We start from the raw sequence: 17,408 nt of genomic DNA on the forward strand, positions 1-17,408 counted from the left end.
GGTCATTTATGGGTAGAGTCATATGATTGATTAATAAACAATCAAATCTCTTGACATTCAAACTTTAGAAGGTTCAAATCAAATATCTTGATTTGTGTTCCACATATCTTTGGCAATGTCATACGGCCATATCAACAAGACAACATTCTAAAATTCCATGGCATGAATTTTTGAAAGTTGATTAATTTAAGACACATGGGTCTTACTTGTTGAACACGACATAGAAACAGACTATTGTTAGAAGTTTCTAGACAATTACGTTCATGGGCCAAAGATAAATTTAATGACTTATCTATTTCATAAGAACTTGCGTAAAAACATATTTTCAAGAATATACAAAGATGATATTTGTATATGTTTATTTTTGAAATGTTTATGTAAATATTCATTTTTGAAATATTTACGTAAATGTTCATGCTGAATAAAACAAAACGACAGTCGTTTTGGAGGGGTATATTTGGGTAGCAAAAATTTGTGTGATTCATTAGTTTAGCCCATCCCCATGTATAACCGTAATTCAGCCCGTCACAGCAGCATCAACTTACATCCTCGGAGACTCCGACAGGCTCCGTAATCATGACCCATACGAATGGACAGGGCGTGAGAAGGAGAGAGAAAATGGGCATTTCCAGGAGACCTCTGCTGCTCGGGCTAGCCATTGTAATGGGTTTGGGTTTTATTGTTTACTTCAGATTATGGTTCATTGATTACCAGATTTCTGCTGATGACCCTGAATTGCTTAGGTATGAACTATCAACTTTTTCTTTCATTTCTGGTTCATATACTGCTACTTCAGATTTGAATGGTATTCAATCAAACCCTTATTCAATTATTATTTGCATTTAAAGTTGTTGTTTAATGGGATTTCAGCTTCTTTTTGTTCTATTTTATCAATTTCTGGTGACATTTAGGATCAGTGGAAATGAAAACATTAAAAAGCATGTGAATTGGGAGCTTTATTTATGCATTTTTCTGTCCGGAATTAATAATCATGTTGATAGTGCAATTTTGACAAGTAATGTGACATTTAAACCCAAAAACCCAATGTAGTAGATACTCGAGAGTCGAGAGTCGAGGCAATAGATTTGAAACTGAAAAGGATTCTAGGGGCATGTTTTAAAGTACATAATGGAAGTAGTAGAATGAATTATGATTTTGTAAGACATTCAAACCTTAGAAACGTTTAAGGTTGTTAAGATTCTACGAGTACCCGTATAATGTATTTAACATTTTAACTATTAATAGGATAGACTAGAGTGTAGTCACTATTGTAGTATTGTGTATTCTGTATAATTAGCTTCCTAAACCAACTTCCTCGAGGCAATTTTCTACATACAACCGGTTGTGCAGGGTACAACCAAGACTATTTCTTTATCCATATGCTTGGATCTTGTGAGCACATTTCCCTAAATATAGCGTTGGTTGTACGGTGAAGACTCCTTTCTAGAGTTTCACATTAGGTTTCATGTAGATTAAATAGTTTTTTTTTTTTTAAAGAAAAAGTTGATTTATTGCTTCATAGGGAAAAAAATAGATAGATTTTTAATTTCTAAATGGTTGTTCGTGGTGTTATGAGTGTATGTACAAGCACTACTATGATTTGTAGTTAATATTTGATTTGTTCATCTCCAAGAAGCTTTGAAATTGTTGGTTTATTGATTAACGTAGAGAATCAATGTGCTGTTGATTGGGCAATGAGAATATTACCGGAATTGGGTGTAGTCAAGTGTGTTGATAATTCTTTCTGCTGCCAAGTCATTGATTTATGCAGTGGAGGTTCCACAATTTGAATTGTTAGTCATGATGTGCAGGAGACAATTTGATCTTGCTCATAGAGAAGCAGTGGATGAGTCAGCAGAATGGAGGTCAAGGTTTGATGAAGAACGGGAGAGAGCAACTGAATGTATGATGGAGCTTAATGCGGTATGCTATATTTCTTAAGAATTGCATTTCGATTTCTGGCTAAAAAACTGGACCTTTTGTTGAATGTTCTTTTTTCTGTAATTTCCCTTTATCTTATGGTTTTGCGTAGTTGGTACTCTTTATGTAGGAGTTATTAGTTGTATTTAGTTTTGGGTGTGTAATTGGTGGTCTACTAACAGCCATCAACATTTCTCGGCTTTGTGATAGCTATTTCTGTGAATCATCCTTTAATTTTTATTTTGTTTTTGTTTTGGGTAAATAAAATTTCATTAACCAACTATCAAGATAAGCACACTAAGACTGAACTTCCATTACATCCCTAAAACAGATACAAAGAAAATTAAGCCAAAATCAAGACCCATCTTCTACGAAGGATTGCCTTGGAATTGGAGGAAACCCAAGTGCCTAGAAACAGACTAATCTACTTCTACAGAACCCACTTATCTTCTCATAGTAGCTATATGGAACACAGCCAATTTAATCTCATGAATACAACAAGCAATAGATTGATGCAAATTAGCTCACTGATATTCCTAGCCTGCAACCGAGGAACTGTTTGCCAGTATGGGCTAGACCAATGTAAAAAATTCCCAACTCGCATCAAGGTGATCTGGATTTCCCTGCACCTTAGGTACACCTCAGTGCGCCTCATTGAAGTGAGGAGCACCTGATGAACAGTAATATTTTTTTATTAGGGTGTGCCTCCTTGAAATCGTTTCCCCTAGATAACCTGCACCGTAGGCACGCTTTTTTAAACACTGGGCTAGACACGTCTTCATCAACTCTGGGATAGTGTTCCTTTCCTACATCACCAATTAGCTAATTATGCAGCAGAGAAATAGTGATTCGAATCATCCGGTCCATTTTAATTTTTCCGTGACACACTTCTTGACTGAATGCACATGTTTAGTTTCCAAGTCTGCACTACAAAGACCACGAAGTCTAATACCTAATTAAAGATCCTGTATTTGGAAAGAAATCGTTTCCACAAGATGAAAACAACCCTGGGGGAAGCCTTATTACCACCAACCAAACACTTCCTAGGAACTTTTCCCTAATTCACCCCGAAGCACCATGCAAGCTCATTCAATGGAAAAACTTGCCCGCCATTATGACAAGCTTCTGCCGTCCTACTCCAATTGTCCTGACTTTGCAAAATTTACCTTATCAGTCATCATCCTTGAGCTTTTATCTTCCCACACATTATGATTCTTAATGTAATAACGATTTAACCAACTAATCTAAAGTCAAAAAGTTTTCTTCTTGGTAAGCATAAACAGTTTTAAAATAGCTGTTCAGTTTCAGGACCAATGAATGAAATTCTGCCCACCTGCACTCTTAGGTCTGCTGAAATACTCCCAAGTAATTGGTGCTCTTTTTAGTCTCTGTTTCACCATCCCGCAGAGGTTCTCTTCACATAGCTTTAAAGGGTTTAAACTTTCTTCAAAACTTCCCCCGGCAGTATAAAATATGTGTGCCCAGAAAGCTGAAAACCAAAGATGACAGATTTTATTGATTGGCTTTGACCTGCATAAGTATAGAGTTTTGAAGTACGACAAAAATCTCAGTGATATTTTCCCAAATTTTGCAATCAACTTTCCCAAACCGCTAACAAGTAAGAGGAATGCCTAAGTAGCGGAAGGGGATGAGCCCTCTTTAGTCTTTTAAACCCAGAATGTCTTTCTTTTCTTTTTCGTACTAGAAGATGCCATTGAAATAGAATAATAGATTTAACTCTTCAATATGCTTGCCTTCAGAGTTCTGACCCGAGGCTTCAAGGAAATTAGTGGAGAAAGCATAGTATAATGTCGGAATTGACTTTTAATCACCTCTTGAGAATAAAAGTAAACCGTCTACAAAACAGAATTGAGTATTATCTAATCTAGAAAACGGAGCACTGAGGATGACGACCATAGTTCATCACTCTTCAATTGACCCAAACATCTGCTTAGCAATTTGATGGCTAAGACAAACAACAGGGAAGTATAATGGATCCTCCTATCTTAATCCTTTCTTTGCTGCAAATGGCTTAGTTGTATGAATCATTGACACATATGAAATAGCTAACAGTAGGGATACAAGTGCAATTTTAGAACCATTACCTTCTGAAATTACTAATCCTAGCTTTATATCTTTGTCTTTCCTCATGGCAATGCAAGCGAGGAAGGGGCAACTTAGGTAATACAAATAAGTTAGTTATTCTTAGCTTCAGGAGGAAGGCAACTAGGGGTTATGTATAGAAGAGGTCATTGAGAGGGAAGGGGATGATGTATATTAATGAAAGTTTTATTTTATCAGTTATTTCTTAGTGAGAGTGTCCCGACGTCCAGTCACTTAAGCTGGGTTGTATGCTCTATTTGGTGATTTAATAGCATCAAATGCAATCTAATATCAATTTTCTCTAAGGGGCCGTAAAGGGAATGAAATCGGTGAAAGGAAAGAGGAGGAAAGGAACCTGAAACCCTGAGTAATGAGGTGTTGTTTTGGTAGCAATTGGCCATTCCATATCTCTTCTTCTCTCATCATTGCTCCACCACTCTCTCCCTCCCTATTACGGTGTTGCCGCTGCCTCCTCCTCATTGCCGGCTTTGTCTCCCTGTTTTGGCCACCCCTCTCCATGCTTATGCCGCCGCTGTCCTCTCTCTTTTTCTCTGCCGCTACTACCGCCCTTCTCTTGTTATCTCACTTCATAAATGGCCAAATTTGATGTTTTTAAGGTCAAATTCAACCATGAAAATTCCACATCTGGAGTTTCCATGGTCGAATTTGACCTTTTAAAGACATGATTAAAGATAAGAAAGGGTTTCCATTCTTAAATTAGAATTGGTTTTTTCCTTTTGAAATTTTAGGGTTGGTTTTTTGGGGGAATTTTCTGGTGAATTCGTGTGTTTCTTTGGTTGCTGGGGTGTTTCCGGGTGGATTCATGGGTTTGGGGTTGGTTTTGATAGGTTTTGTGGTAGTTTCATGGTGTTTGGGGGTGGTCTCAAGGTGTTTGGAGGTAGTTTCCGATGTTAGAATGATAGTTTATGGAGGTCCTGCTGGTGGGTGGGTGGTTTCCACGTGGTGGACTGGTGGGTCTATGGTGGTTGGGTGGTGGGGTTAGCCATGGGGTGGTTCAGGTTGTAGGGTGGTGTTTTAACGCCCCCTAAATTCTCGTCTTCTCCCTCATTTCTAATTTTCTGATTTTCCATTCTATTTCAGCCCTGTGACACAAAATTTCTGTTGGAGAAGAGATTCTTCAATCTCACTTGTGCCAAGTACTTAAGGCCACTTTTTTTAGTTAAGCCTAAATTGTGGTTTAAAGTATAGGGACTCAAGATGTGCTGAATGTTTTGAACTGTTGCACACTTGAACATTCCGTGCACACTCTTTATTTTCTCTTCAATATTTCGGGACCCCTTCAAATTTAAGAGCTCTAGAGGTCCTTTCAAACTTGTGAATTTCTGCCATACTCTAAACATTTTAGATCCATTATCGTCTTGCCTTCAAGACTGCTCAATGACTAGATTATAGTCACTGCGAGGTAAGAAAATTTGGGACTCATATTATATTTACAAGTCATAGCATCAACAGAATCAATCATAAGAGGATAACTCTTATTCCTTTATGTACATTATTTAAGCAGTCACTCCGCATTTAGCCTTATTTGATATGGCTGCAGACCTTATAAGCACCCTCTTGTTTATCGGATCAGGTATTAAATGAGCCCAGGTTCTGCTATTCTTCCAATTGAAAATCCAGCATTATAATTGCTGAATTCCTCAAACTTTGCGTCAGATACTGGATTTCCTTGCAATCTATCCTTACACACCCATGATGCCAAGGGTTCTGAATTTGATGACCAATATTAGTCAAACTGTCAAAGCCTCCCATATTGATTTTGTATCCTCCTCTATGTTATGCAGACCACAAACATCGGTGAGTATGAGTTTACAGTTTACACTTTACCATCTAGTCAAACTAATATGGATGAATTGTTCATAAATGAAATCCACATGCTCCTATACAACACCATTATTTCAAAGACATCAAATTCTACCTTTAGGAGAGCATTTAAGATTATACACTGTTTGCCAATTACTAGCAACTTTGGAAGTTAGTTTCACCATGTTCTCTGGTTTAACTCTAGTTTCTACTATAGCAGCAAAGACTACACTCTATTTTCTTTCCAAAATCAACTCTCTTTATGTTTATAGGACTTATTAAAGCCCATAAGATTCCAGGTCATATTCTTCATCAAATATGACCAACAGACGTAATTCAAGTATTCTCATAATCTTCGCCACCACAATCCATTTCCTCAACTATAGGTAAAGCAGATAGGGTTGTCAAGTGGTACTATAGCCAAGGATCTGACTACAGGAAATGCACTCTTCCATCACTGCGCAGTCTGAAATCCGGACTTCTTCTGTGTTAGAGCTACGAGTATTTTTCACCTGGGTTGCAGGTTGATAGGTTGCTTGACGTTCTATTTTGCTACTCAACCATTTTTCACAATCATGTCCTACCTTGATGCAAACCTTGCAAAATTCAGGTTTCCTCTCCATAGTCACTTCTTGCTTCCTAATTTTCCATTACGGTCCTTAATCTTGGTTTTCTCAGGAACTTCTTACATAACATAAATATCAATCAAACCACGAGCATAAGATATGCAAGACCGCTTCAATGCTTATTCATCTGCATTCAGTCGATTACCCAGTGTACTAGCAATATGAATCTAGGGAATCAGCTCCCCAGTAACCCAATAAGAGATTTGGGAATTTTACCCATAGTTGAAATACTCTAAAGAATTCCTCTGTTAAATCAAGAGTCAAAGTCTGAATCTTCATCTGTTTGGTTAAGAAAGTTAAAGGTCCTCATATATCTCATTACGGTCGTCAAAAATACTTAAGTTAACCACAAAATAAACCCTCAGCATGAAGATAAATCTCAGTGTAGCTACTTACCTTCAATTCTTTGCTCTATATTTCTCCGGATATGAGATAAGAGGGTTTTCACCAATAACATATACCACAGTGCATTTTTCCATTTACTTAGCGTATCCTGTATCACATGTCTCTGCAGTTCCACTGTGGGCCCTGCATCTACCACATAAGGAGCAACAAATGACGATAGCAACTGAATTTTGATTACCAGAAAGTAGATTAGTCCACACATTGTGGGGAGTAAGAACCTTCACACCATGACTGGATTGAACATCCCCCGCTGAGAGATACCTTAGCTGATCTAGCCGAAGATGGATTGTTAACTTTGATTAACTGAGGGAGTGTCTAGAATAGTCCCACTGTGCTTTCTTGAGAACTGATTGAACCATCAATCTGACGATTCAAACCTCCACGACTACTGTTTCCTCTTCCTAGGAGCTCTAGCTATGTCTAGAGCATTTTAGCTAACTTTCTAGAGGGTATTTTCCCCTCACTCTTTTTTTTTTTTTGGTATATGCATAAAGTTGATACTTAGTGGTGCAGTTTCTATAGGAATAGAAACCATTAGTAATCAAAACCTATGTCTTCGAACTTATTTCCATATTTGAAATGTGGATGGTAATGAATCAAAGATATTGGGTCGTGCACTTTGAAGTTTGTACACAAAAGCTAGTATACTTTATTGTGTCTGATACTCTGATGCTAGGAAACAGTAGAAGACTGAGTGTGTTTTTTTACTTTAATAGTATGATTGAAACTTAGATCAAAGGTAAGAGTATTGACGGTGATGGTGACTTAGAAGAGGAAATTTTCCTTGGTCATTGGCCATTTTGTATGTCACAGTTTTGTTGAAACTACATAAGGGTTGAGCAAGCACGTTTTACCACTAAGCTTTTTACATGATATGATAATGATGGTTTAATGTCTTCGATCATGGCATGCCTAAGAACATATATTCGGATCAAATGGAGGATATAAAAGGCAATTGAAAAACCAATGTAAGTTTAGGGTAACTAGAGCTTTAGTGTTTTTTTTTTTAATAATTCTTCTTAAAATAGTGTGCTTCTTTTGAGAAAGTTGAAGTAAGCTGTACATTATCAAGTGTACATTATCAAGTACAGAAGTGCCCAACAAATAACTGCAATCATGTGTGATGTTTGGAAGATGAATAATTCATCTCATGATATCTCCTTAAATATAATTTTGTTGCATCTTGCCTTCTCTGGGTTTCTGATAGTTTAATGGTGAAAAAAATTTATGGCTTTCGTAAGACTATTTTAGAGGGGCCAAATTTGAAATTGGTGAAATGTTTCCATCACAAACTATTTTGCAAAAACTTATTATAATAACAATGAGGACATAAGACTTCCACTGGCAAGTATATTAGAACCTTAGAGGTCATATGTTCACCAACTATGAAAACTGATGTCATTTATCTACAAATTTTGTCTGAAGTTAATAAAAGCCCCATGCTAATTACAACAAATTTATCCACAGTTTCATAATATTCCAAAGGAATTTACATAAATGGAGCAATGAAATTGAAATTCTCTGTGATACGAATCTCACCTTACTCGATTTAAGATTTTCCTTTCACGTTGTTGAATTTTATTTTTTAACGAAGATTGAGCTTTGTTGAAAAGTTTATGAAGGTGAACGAATTAAACAAAGCAAAGCAAATGAGGAAGTAGTAAATTCGTGGAGTGAGGAAGTAGTAAATTCATGGAGTGAGGAAGAGTTGGGTGAAAATGAAGTCATATGTCCCACACATGCAAGTCAACACTGGAATGTTAACGCATTCCACCACAGTATTTTAAGGTATTGGACGTGCAACATTTGCACTGAAGAGGGTAGCTCACCACATTTTTTTTGGAAAGGCAGTTCCTCACAAAGTAGCTGTTAGAAAAGGAAGATTTTGACAAATGTTCCTTCGTTATATATTTACATTCTTGTTCCCTTATAAATCCTAGTGAAAGCTACTGTTGGAATTAGCTTTCGTATTTGATATATTGGTTAAAGACTATCTAATTAATTTATGTTTTGTGGTATGGAGTAACAATGACTCTGTTCCCTATCGAATGGAGTGCAAAATATGGTTTTAACTCTTGGAGCAGTGAACCAATCACCAAATTATTTTCCTTAAGCTCTGGTTATAATCACCAATACCAGGAGAAGGCAAATAGTAGGGAATAAGGACAAGGAGTCATTAAGAAACAACAAAGCAAGGTCAGAGGCGACATTGTTAGGGGTTTGGTAGTGTAATGCAATTAAAAGAGGGGGAAAGGTAGTGCAGTAGGCATTGTGTATTTTTGTGCTGAGACACTAGAAAATTGTGGCCTACAGTCATTGCAATTGGAGATTAACAATCTCTAAGCTGTATTTTGTATCCGGGTCTCTCTTGTATATACCACTTCCATTAATCGAAATTACTAACTTTCCTCTAATTGCTTCTTGATTCATATAGTGAGTTGTGGGTTTATTACACTTGGTATCAGAGCAGTAGCGGTACCAGTCATAGTCGATTAGTCGCCAAAAGGAATTGAAACCTGGGAAGAGGGCATCAATGGCTGGGTCCAGATTCGAGGGCATTGAAAGTAACCCCCAACAGATGGTGGCTACCGCAGTAGCAAACGGATAGTTCTAAGCCGCTAGAGAAGTGAAGGCGAGGAAAATTGCAAAGGTAATGGAGACAGCCACGACAAAACTTGAATGGAGGATAAACCGATTTAGGGAGGAGCAGGTTCAGACCATGGCTTCCTTTAAAAACACACAAGAAAAATTAAAAGAGGAACTTCTCACCTTGATGGCAAGGCAGAAAGGAACGACATGTCGAAGATGAGGCTAGCCACCGACACTATCTCGAAGAGGGAGCCCAGAGTCGGAGAGAATAAGAAACAAGGTTTATGGAGGACAAACAAAATTTTGAACGAGTAGGACTCTTCGGGAATGGTGGTGGTCAAGGAAGAAATGAAGGTAAATGGAAATACATGCGTTTAGAAATGCCCCTCTTTGATGGGAGCGACCTCGCTAGTTGGATATTGAGAGGAGAGAAGTTCTTCGACATTTATCGCCTCACCGAGGAAGAGAAACTTGATGCTGCAGTGGTTTCCATGGAGGGAGACGCCTTAAGGTGGTTTCATTTCGAAAATCATCCGCGACCCGTTAAGGGGTGGAGGAATTTGAAGGAAGGGTTGTGCTGGAATTTCGATCCTTCAACGCAGGGACGTTGCATGAACAATGGTTGTCAACGTCACAAACCACCACGGTAGTGGATTACCGTCAGAAATTCATTGATCTTGCAACACCTCTTGAAGAAATTTCAAAGAGTTTCTTAATGAGTCAATTCGCTAATGGGCTCAAAGCTGAGGTTAAATCTGAAGTTAAAATGCTTAAGCCATTTAACCTGAACAAACTATGGAATTAACTGTTAGGGTAGAAGAGAAAAACAGAGTTATTAACTTGAGAAAGAATGCCTCGTGGGCCAGCCCAAAGTCGGGGTCCTTTTCATTAATACGCAGGTGCCCAATTTGAATTATATTTCATCTCATGGAGCGTACACTCAACATAACCCCTCTCCAGTGGTGTCACGACACTGTGGGTCGGGTCAAGATCGGATTTGTGGGCTCACAAGTATCTAACCATCCCCTTAGATCCACTACGGCATCAAAGGGAACAAGGGAGATGAAACGCTTAACCGAGCGTGAACTCCAAGAGAAAAGGGCAAAAGGACTTTCAAGTGCAATGAACGATGGGGGATCGACCATCAGTGTCAACGAAGGGAATTGAGTGTTCTCTTGGTGGCTGAAGAAGAACCCAACGGGTGTGAGACTCTGAGGCTGAATTCGTGGAGGAGTACATGTATGAAGGTGTTGCGGACTTGCGGGGAAGGAGGAAATACCGACTAAAATTTCTCTTTGCTCGATGGTGAGGTTAACCAACCCGAAGACCTTGAAACTTCAAGGAACCATTAAAGGGGCATCATGGTGGTGATGATAGACCCATGAGCTACTCACAATTTTGTGTCGTTAAAGGCCGTCGAAGATTTGGGAATTCCGGCGACGAGTCGCTTGGGTCTGGGTTTGGGTTTGGGTTTGGGGTGGCGCTGGGAAACGGAGAGGCTATTCAAGATAAGGGTGTTTGTAAGGGAATTCGACTTCTATTAGGGGATGTTGTGGAGGGGTTGGAGGAATTTCTGCCATTGGAGTTGGGGAATTCATATGTCATATTTGGGAATGGTTAGAAAAATAGGGGTTTAGTGACTACCAACTGGAAAACTCAACTAATACGCTACCAGTTCACCGGTAACTTTAAAGGGAAATCCCTCATTTTCTCGTTCTTAGATTCCCTCAAAGTCATGATTCGGGTGCTTTGCAAAGAACGTACGAGGGTGTTAGTGGAACTGAACCAATTGGAAGAGATGAGGGGAGAAGCGGGGCAAGTTTCCACGGAAGATCATCGAGATTTTGGAGGGGTATTTTAGGATCCAGTAGGACTTCCACCACCAAGGGGGCACGAGCACGCCATTATTCTACTAAGAGGGCACTACCCGTTAAGTGTACGCCCTTATCAGTATCCTCAATCCCATAAGAATGAGATAGAAAAGCTAATACGGGAGATGTTACAAGCTGAAATTATTGACCCTTCTATGAGTTCCTTCTCGAGCCCGGTGTTGCTTGTAAAGAAAAAGGATGGTTCGTGGAGGTTCTTTGTTGATTATTGGGAATTGAACAAAGAAACGTATCCGATAAATACCCCACTCGCATGATAGACGAACTCCCGGTGCCTGCGTGTTTTCTAAGCTTGACTCTTGTGGCTACCACCGGATTTTGGTCAGACAAGGAGACACCCACAAAACGTCTTTCCGTACTCATGAGGGCTACTATGGATTTCTAGTCATGTCCTTCGGGTTGACTAATGCGCCCGCGACATTCCAATCCTTGATGAATGATGTGTTCCCACCATTCTTAAGGAGGTTAGTGCTTGTCTTCTTCGACGATGTTCTTGTGTACAACAGGAGCAAGGAGAATTTGAGGTCACTTTTAGATAAATTGTATGAACATCAGTTATATGCTAACTTAAAAAAATGTGAATTTGGGAAGGAAGAGGTGGCTTATTTTGCCATGTCGTCTCGAGTAAGGGAGTTTGCGGTGGATCAAGACAAAATCAAAGCCATTGTCGAGTGGTCTATTCCATTAAACTTGTGTGACTTAAGAAGATTTTTAGGGCTTACGGGGTATTATCAGAAGTTTGTGGCCAATTACGCCCCTATGGCTCATCCTCTTACTGATAAGGGAAAAGATCATTATGGTTGGTTGCTTCCATCTTTTGAATGGATGAAGGCATCAATGGTGGAGGCGCCTGTTTTGGCCATGCCCGATTTCAGCAGCCGTTTGGATGGAAACCGATGCACCCGGATTTGGCTTGGGAGTTGTTTTGATACAAGGGGATCGACCCATTGCGTTTTACAGTCGTGTGTTAGGGGGTCTGAGCTCGTGACAAATTTATATACGAGAAAGATATGGCGATGTTTAGCGGTTCAAAAATGGAAGCACTACCTCTTAGGAAGATGCTTCATTATTTGCACATACCAACAAATTACTCTTCATCACTCAACAACGAGAAATCAAAGTCGATTACCAAAATTGGGTAAAAAATTATTTGGCTTTGATTTTGACATTTAATACAAACCGGGGGTCTCTAATAGAGTGGCATACGCTCTATCTAAGAAAGGTGATGGTGAAGTGAGTTGGGTGCCTTGGCCTCGATTCCGAGTATTGATTGGGATAATAGTGATAAGGAAAGCAAAATAAGGAGGAGTTAGAGGTAGGGGCAAAGACACACAAAGGCTTCTCAATGGGACTCTTTTGCAATGGGCAAATTGTACTCTTGTAAGCCTCTTCATTAATTCCGGCCATATTGAATGAATACTACTCTGTTCGGTGGGTGGTCATTCGGGAAAAGTCAAGACGTATCTCAGAATTGCTGGTGAATGGTTTCAACAAGGGATGGAAAAGGAAGTGGCTTTGTTCGTGTAAGATTGTGTGGTGTGTCAACAATGCAAGCTTTTGAAATGCAGTCCCGCCGCATTACTTCAGCCATTACCCGTTTCCCCGGCTGTTACTTCCACACTATGCTTCAGCCATTACCCATTCCCACAACTTGCGTCTGACCCTCGACCTTAAGTAACTTGAGTGGGTCTTGATGTATACAATTTTGAAAGGAAACATATTAGTCGAAAAGTGAGTGGATATGTTGTACGAATATTCCACGGTAACCACTTCACCCATGATTTAGGCTTCTCCGAAGCAAAGCACCTCAAGTATGTCTCTAGACTCTTGTTAACTGTCTCGTTTTTCCCATCCGTTTGTGGGTGATATGAATTACTGAAGTCTCAACAAGTGATGTAGAGAACACTGAGTTAAATAGGAGGGATGAAAATTTTGAGGTAGGGGATGAAGTTTATCTCAATTACAACCATATTGTGAGACATCCTTAGTAGCCAACGGTCGTTTGAAATATTGGCCGCCCAGTTCTATGTGTCGTTTGAGGTACTCCAGAAAATAGGGACAGTAACTTACAAGCTCAAGCTTCCACCAACATGTAAGTTACATGTTACACCCAGCGTTACCTAGTTCGCGGGTAACCCCCGCGAATCTCGAACTGGTTCGCTCGTACCAATTCGCGGTTCGCCGGCGATCCAATCCGCGATGTTTTGCGAACCAAACCAAAACCCTAGTTTTAAGGATTTAAGGTCCGAGAAGGCGATAGAAGATAAAATATGTTTGGGGCTTTTGTTTGAAAAGGACATACGCGTTGATTGCGATCGTCAATTATTATTTTTGTTGTTCTTTCGTGTTGCTGAATCTAAACACCATGGATGAGAGACGGGAACTCTGGAACTCGATGGTGAAGAATGAAGATGATGGGTTGTATTTTTTTTTTTTACTTTGTTTTGTACTTTTTGTCTTATGACGGAGTATTATACTTTGTGTCTGCACATAGGTCATGGTGTGGTGTCCCATTATTTTATTAAGTATTTTTTTTTTTGCCAATTAACTTCTGCCTTTTCACGTCATTTTGCTAACGGTTGTGTAATTAGCCACAATGAATACCATATCAACTTTAATACTTCATCCGTTCCTTAAATTGCACAATGGTTGACTTTACGCTTCCCAACGCATATTTTAGCTCTTAATAATTCGAATTATGTATAAATAAAAATTATGAAAATTTATATTTACAAAATATATATTGATACGAATATAACAAGATTTCACATGACTACAATTTTTCTTAGGTATGAATCACAAAAAATGACCAAAGGTCTAATGTGAATAGTGTAAAAAACAAGATGGTGCAATATTTATGGAGGGAGGAAGTACTATTTTATTTTTATCGCATATTGCACTTCATACTTTAAAATGTAAGTATGTAACTACACACACACACACACAAAAATAAATCCATACCCCTCTCGCGGACCTAAAATCAGCTACCGCGAACCCAAACCCATACCTCGTACCGAAACGAACCACGAACCAGGTTACTCTGGTTACACCTTGTTTTCCACATTTCACCACTCAAAAGAGCTGCCACTATACTAAACAATCACATCGGAATTGGAGTTGGTTGTTGAACCGGAAGAACTATTGGAGATTAGATACAAGGAGGAGGGCCAAGAGACAAGGTTGGAGGTGCTGATCAAGTGGCACGGGATGCCACGTTTGAGGCAACATGGGAAGATGCAAAACTCCTCCACGAAAGTTTTCTCACCTTCCACCTTGAAGACATGGTGTTTATTTTTTTTGAGGGGGGGCGGGGAATGTAATGACCCGGACAATCACCTACACCAGAAGAAGACAAAGACAACAACAGATAATGAGGCCAAGGAGTCATTAAGAGGCATCAACAAAGCAAGGGCGACATTGTCAGGGTGGTAGTGCAATTGGCATTGTGTATTTTTGTGTTTGAGACGCTAGTTAGTTGATTGTCGGGTTTTTTTTGTGTTGAGATACTAGGGAGTTGCGATTGTTATGTTAAATACCTGATCCATGCCCTTAGAAGTAAATAAGAATAAGAGTAAAACTGTACAACATGAACTCGAAATATGCCATTTCAAAGTTCAAAGCATTTTTGATGGAGGACAAGAGAAATGGTACAATGAAGCTCTGGTACAATAGAAGACAAATTTCTTAAATGTCTTTTTTACCCAACTGAAAAATTCTCATTAGTGGTTTAGTATCTTTGCAAGGATCATCATCTATGAAGCATGGGTACGCCTCCCAGGCGCCGTTTCCCGTACCGGGTACGTGACAGATTCGCCCGGGATTCGTACCCAGAACGAATCCAAAGGGCCGGGTACGCGGGCTACTTTTGGGGACGGCTAAGGTGAAGTCGGGGACGGGCTGGGTACCATTCTTAGGAGGAAGGCACGCCTGAGTGGTGCGAGCGAGAACACTGGTGCATTCGGAATAAATGGTGTTTGAATCAGAGGCCCTGTAATCTGAAAACATAGATCTAGAAATTGAAGGTGAAAGATGAGAGTTTCATCCGCAAGATGCTGGGCCTTTTGCTCGCGAGGTTGAGGCGAGTCCAACAGAGTGAACATTATCGTCTCCGACGTTCATCTCGCCGGTCGGAGGCGGCATTCCAGTCGCAGTTGAACAGAAAAAATGGCATGTCTTGACTGTCTTCAATCAAAAAATGAGGAAAATGAAGGGTCCTCAAATTTTTTTCTAAAATAAAGGAATTTCAATTAGTACCCATTTTGGAAACTGACACATGAAAATGAAGGGTCCTCAATTTTCCTTTTAAAAATAAAGGAAATTTAATTAGTGGGTATTTTGGAACTGGCACATGCTACATGAGTCATGACTTTACTTTATCAATTTCTCTTTCCACGTGATACATTTTACTGTACTCATATTTTCTTGGTATAACTCCTAATTCACCCAATCACTGTTTTTCTTTATTAATTATTTTTTTACCGAATCCATGCCGTACCCGTATTTTGCAATTTTGATTTTGCCGTTTTCCGTCCCCGTACCCGTCTCGAAACTCGTCCTCGTACTCGTTTCCGTGCAACCTAGATCATCATTTATTGGTACTTTGTACGGTTGTACCCAATTGTTAAGGAGACTAGAGTACTAGACTACCAAGAGAATTATTTTTCTTTTATATTTTTATTGTGAGTTTGCCTTATATTCCTATCTAGGAATTAGCCATGCCGGTTTTCTACATAATTATGTAGGATCTTTACAAGTTTACAGACCATTTTAATTATTAATAACTAGGGGAGTGTTTGGTTTGGTGTAAAGCATTTTCCTAGAAAATATTTTCCTTTTCAATCATTTTACGTTGTTTGCTATGGCAAGGCGTGTAAAACACTTTTTCAGTAACTCTCTCAAGGGAGGAAAACATTTTTCATTTAAAAGGAAGGGATATCACTTTTTCACCTTTTCACTTTTCCTCCTTACCCCCTTTCTCTTTTCTCAACAATCCTCACACATCTACCCCTATTTTCTTTTTTTTCTATGAGAATCTCTTTAAGGAACCAAACAAAGAAAACCTAGTTTGGAATTTTGATTTTCATTGAAAATCATTTTTCACTAAAAATGTTTTCTGCCAAACCAAACGAAGCAACATGTTTTATTGATTAATAACTTTTACAGAATTTGTGTATCACATGAGTAGTGTAGTTGATTAGTGATTATGCATCGTTTTGGCAGGTAAAGTTATCCCGTGGTAAGTTAGCAAAGGACATGCCTAGTGTTGATGAAAGAGTTGAAAGGCTGAAAAAGGTAATTTGTATGATTTGAGTTTCACTTCTCTTAATGGCACTTCTGCCTCAAGTTCTAGCTCGCTAACCTAATTGGGTAATGCAGTGGAGTGTTTGTTTCCTTGCCCCTAAGCTTCTCATGTAGAGTTTTTGGTGTCATGATTCTCTGTTTTGTTACCAGGAAAACATAGAATTGCTTGGAAGGTTGGAATCTTTGAAGAGGGAGCTTGAAACTGAGAAGTTGAAATGCAAGTCACAATAGATTTAGTGCATACCAGAGCTTTGTCCAGAAACAAGTATCAGAACTTTAGGATTATTTTGAAATTTCACCATTCTGGAGTAGTGCTCACAATTCTTGTTCGAAACGAACAGTTGTTTCAGCTGGTATGTGATGCCTGTTAGTAAATTTACCAATGGTGGATTTTGAGCGAGTCAACATAACTGCCCTGTTCCAGTGTGAGTTAATTTCAGGCTTGTTCTCATGAAGATGGGTCTCAGTTGTTATGAAATGGGTTTTGTGAGAATTCCTTTTTGTATGTAACCAAATATCATATCATTGTTGAGCATTGTAAAAATGTCAGCTAGCTCACCTGATAGGCTGATATGCTATTTGACCGTGATTTTACCCGACATTCAAAGTTGAAATTCATCCACATGTACATACATATACACTTCTGATTGAAGTTGTATTTTTGTTTACAACACTAACACACTATCATACCTGCTCCAGTACAAGGCTCTGCTGATTGATTTTAACCGTCTTCTTTCGGTTACCCGAGTAA

The 17,408-nt window shown here is 39.1% G+C and overlaps 1 protein-coding gene across 1 annotated transcript; it reads left to right on the forward strand.

The window, feature by feature from the left end:
* The first annotated feature begins 488 nt into the window (after positions 1-488).
* Positions 489-17,334, forward strand: LOC110798240 (uncharacterized). Its single transcript, XM_022003415.2, has 4 exons — positions 489-743; positions 1,812-1,923; positions 16,577-16,648; positions 16,808-17,334. Exons 1-4 carry the CDS (start codon positions 577-579, stop codon positions 16,886-16,888), a joined length of 432 nt encoding a protein of 143 aa, XP_021859107.1. The 5' UTR covers positions 489-576; the 3' UTR covers positions 16,889-17,334.
* Positions 17,335-17,408: the final 74 nt, after the last annotated feature.

Source organism: Spinacia oleracea, chromosome 5 (assembly GCF_020520425.1).
Source record: "Spinacia oleracea cultivar Varoflay chromosome 5, BTI_SOV_V1, whole genome shotgun sequence".
Lineage (NCBI taxonomy): Eukaryota > Viridiplantae > Streptophyta > Magnoliopsida > Caryophyllales > Amaranthaceae > Spinacia > Spinacia oleracea.

Excerpts from the sequence above, each read along its gene's own strand:
- LOC110798240 (XM_022003415.2), top strand. The coding sequence starts at position 577 with ATGACCCATACGAATGGACAGGGCGTGAGAAGGAGAGAGAAAATGGGC. Across the intron at positions 744-1,811 it reads GATGACCCTGAATTGCTTAG|GAGACAATTTGATCTTGCTC; the intron begins GTATGAACTATC and ends CATGATGTGCAG. Across the intron at positions 1,924-16,576 it reads GTATGATGGAGCTTAATGCG|GTAAAGTTATCCCGTGGTAA; the intron begins GTATGCTATATT and ends TCGTTTTGGCAG.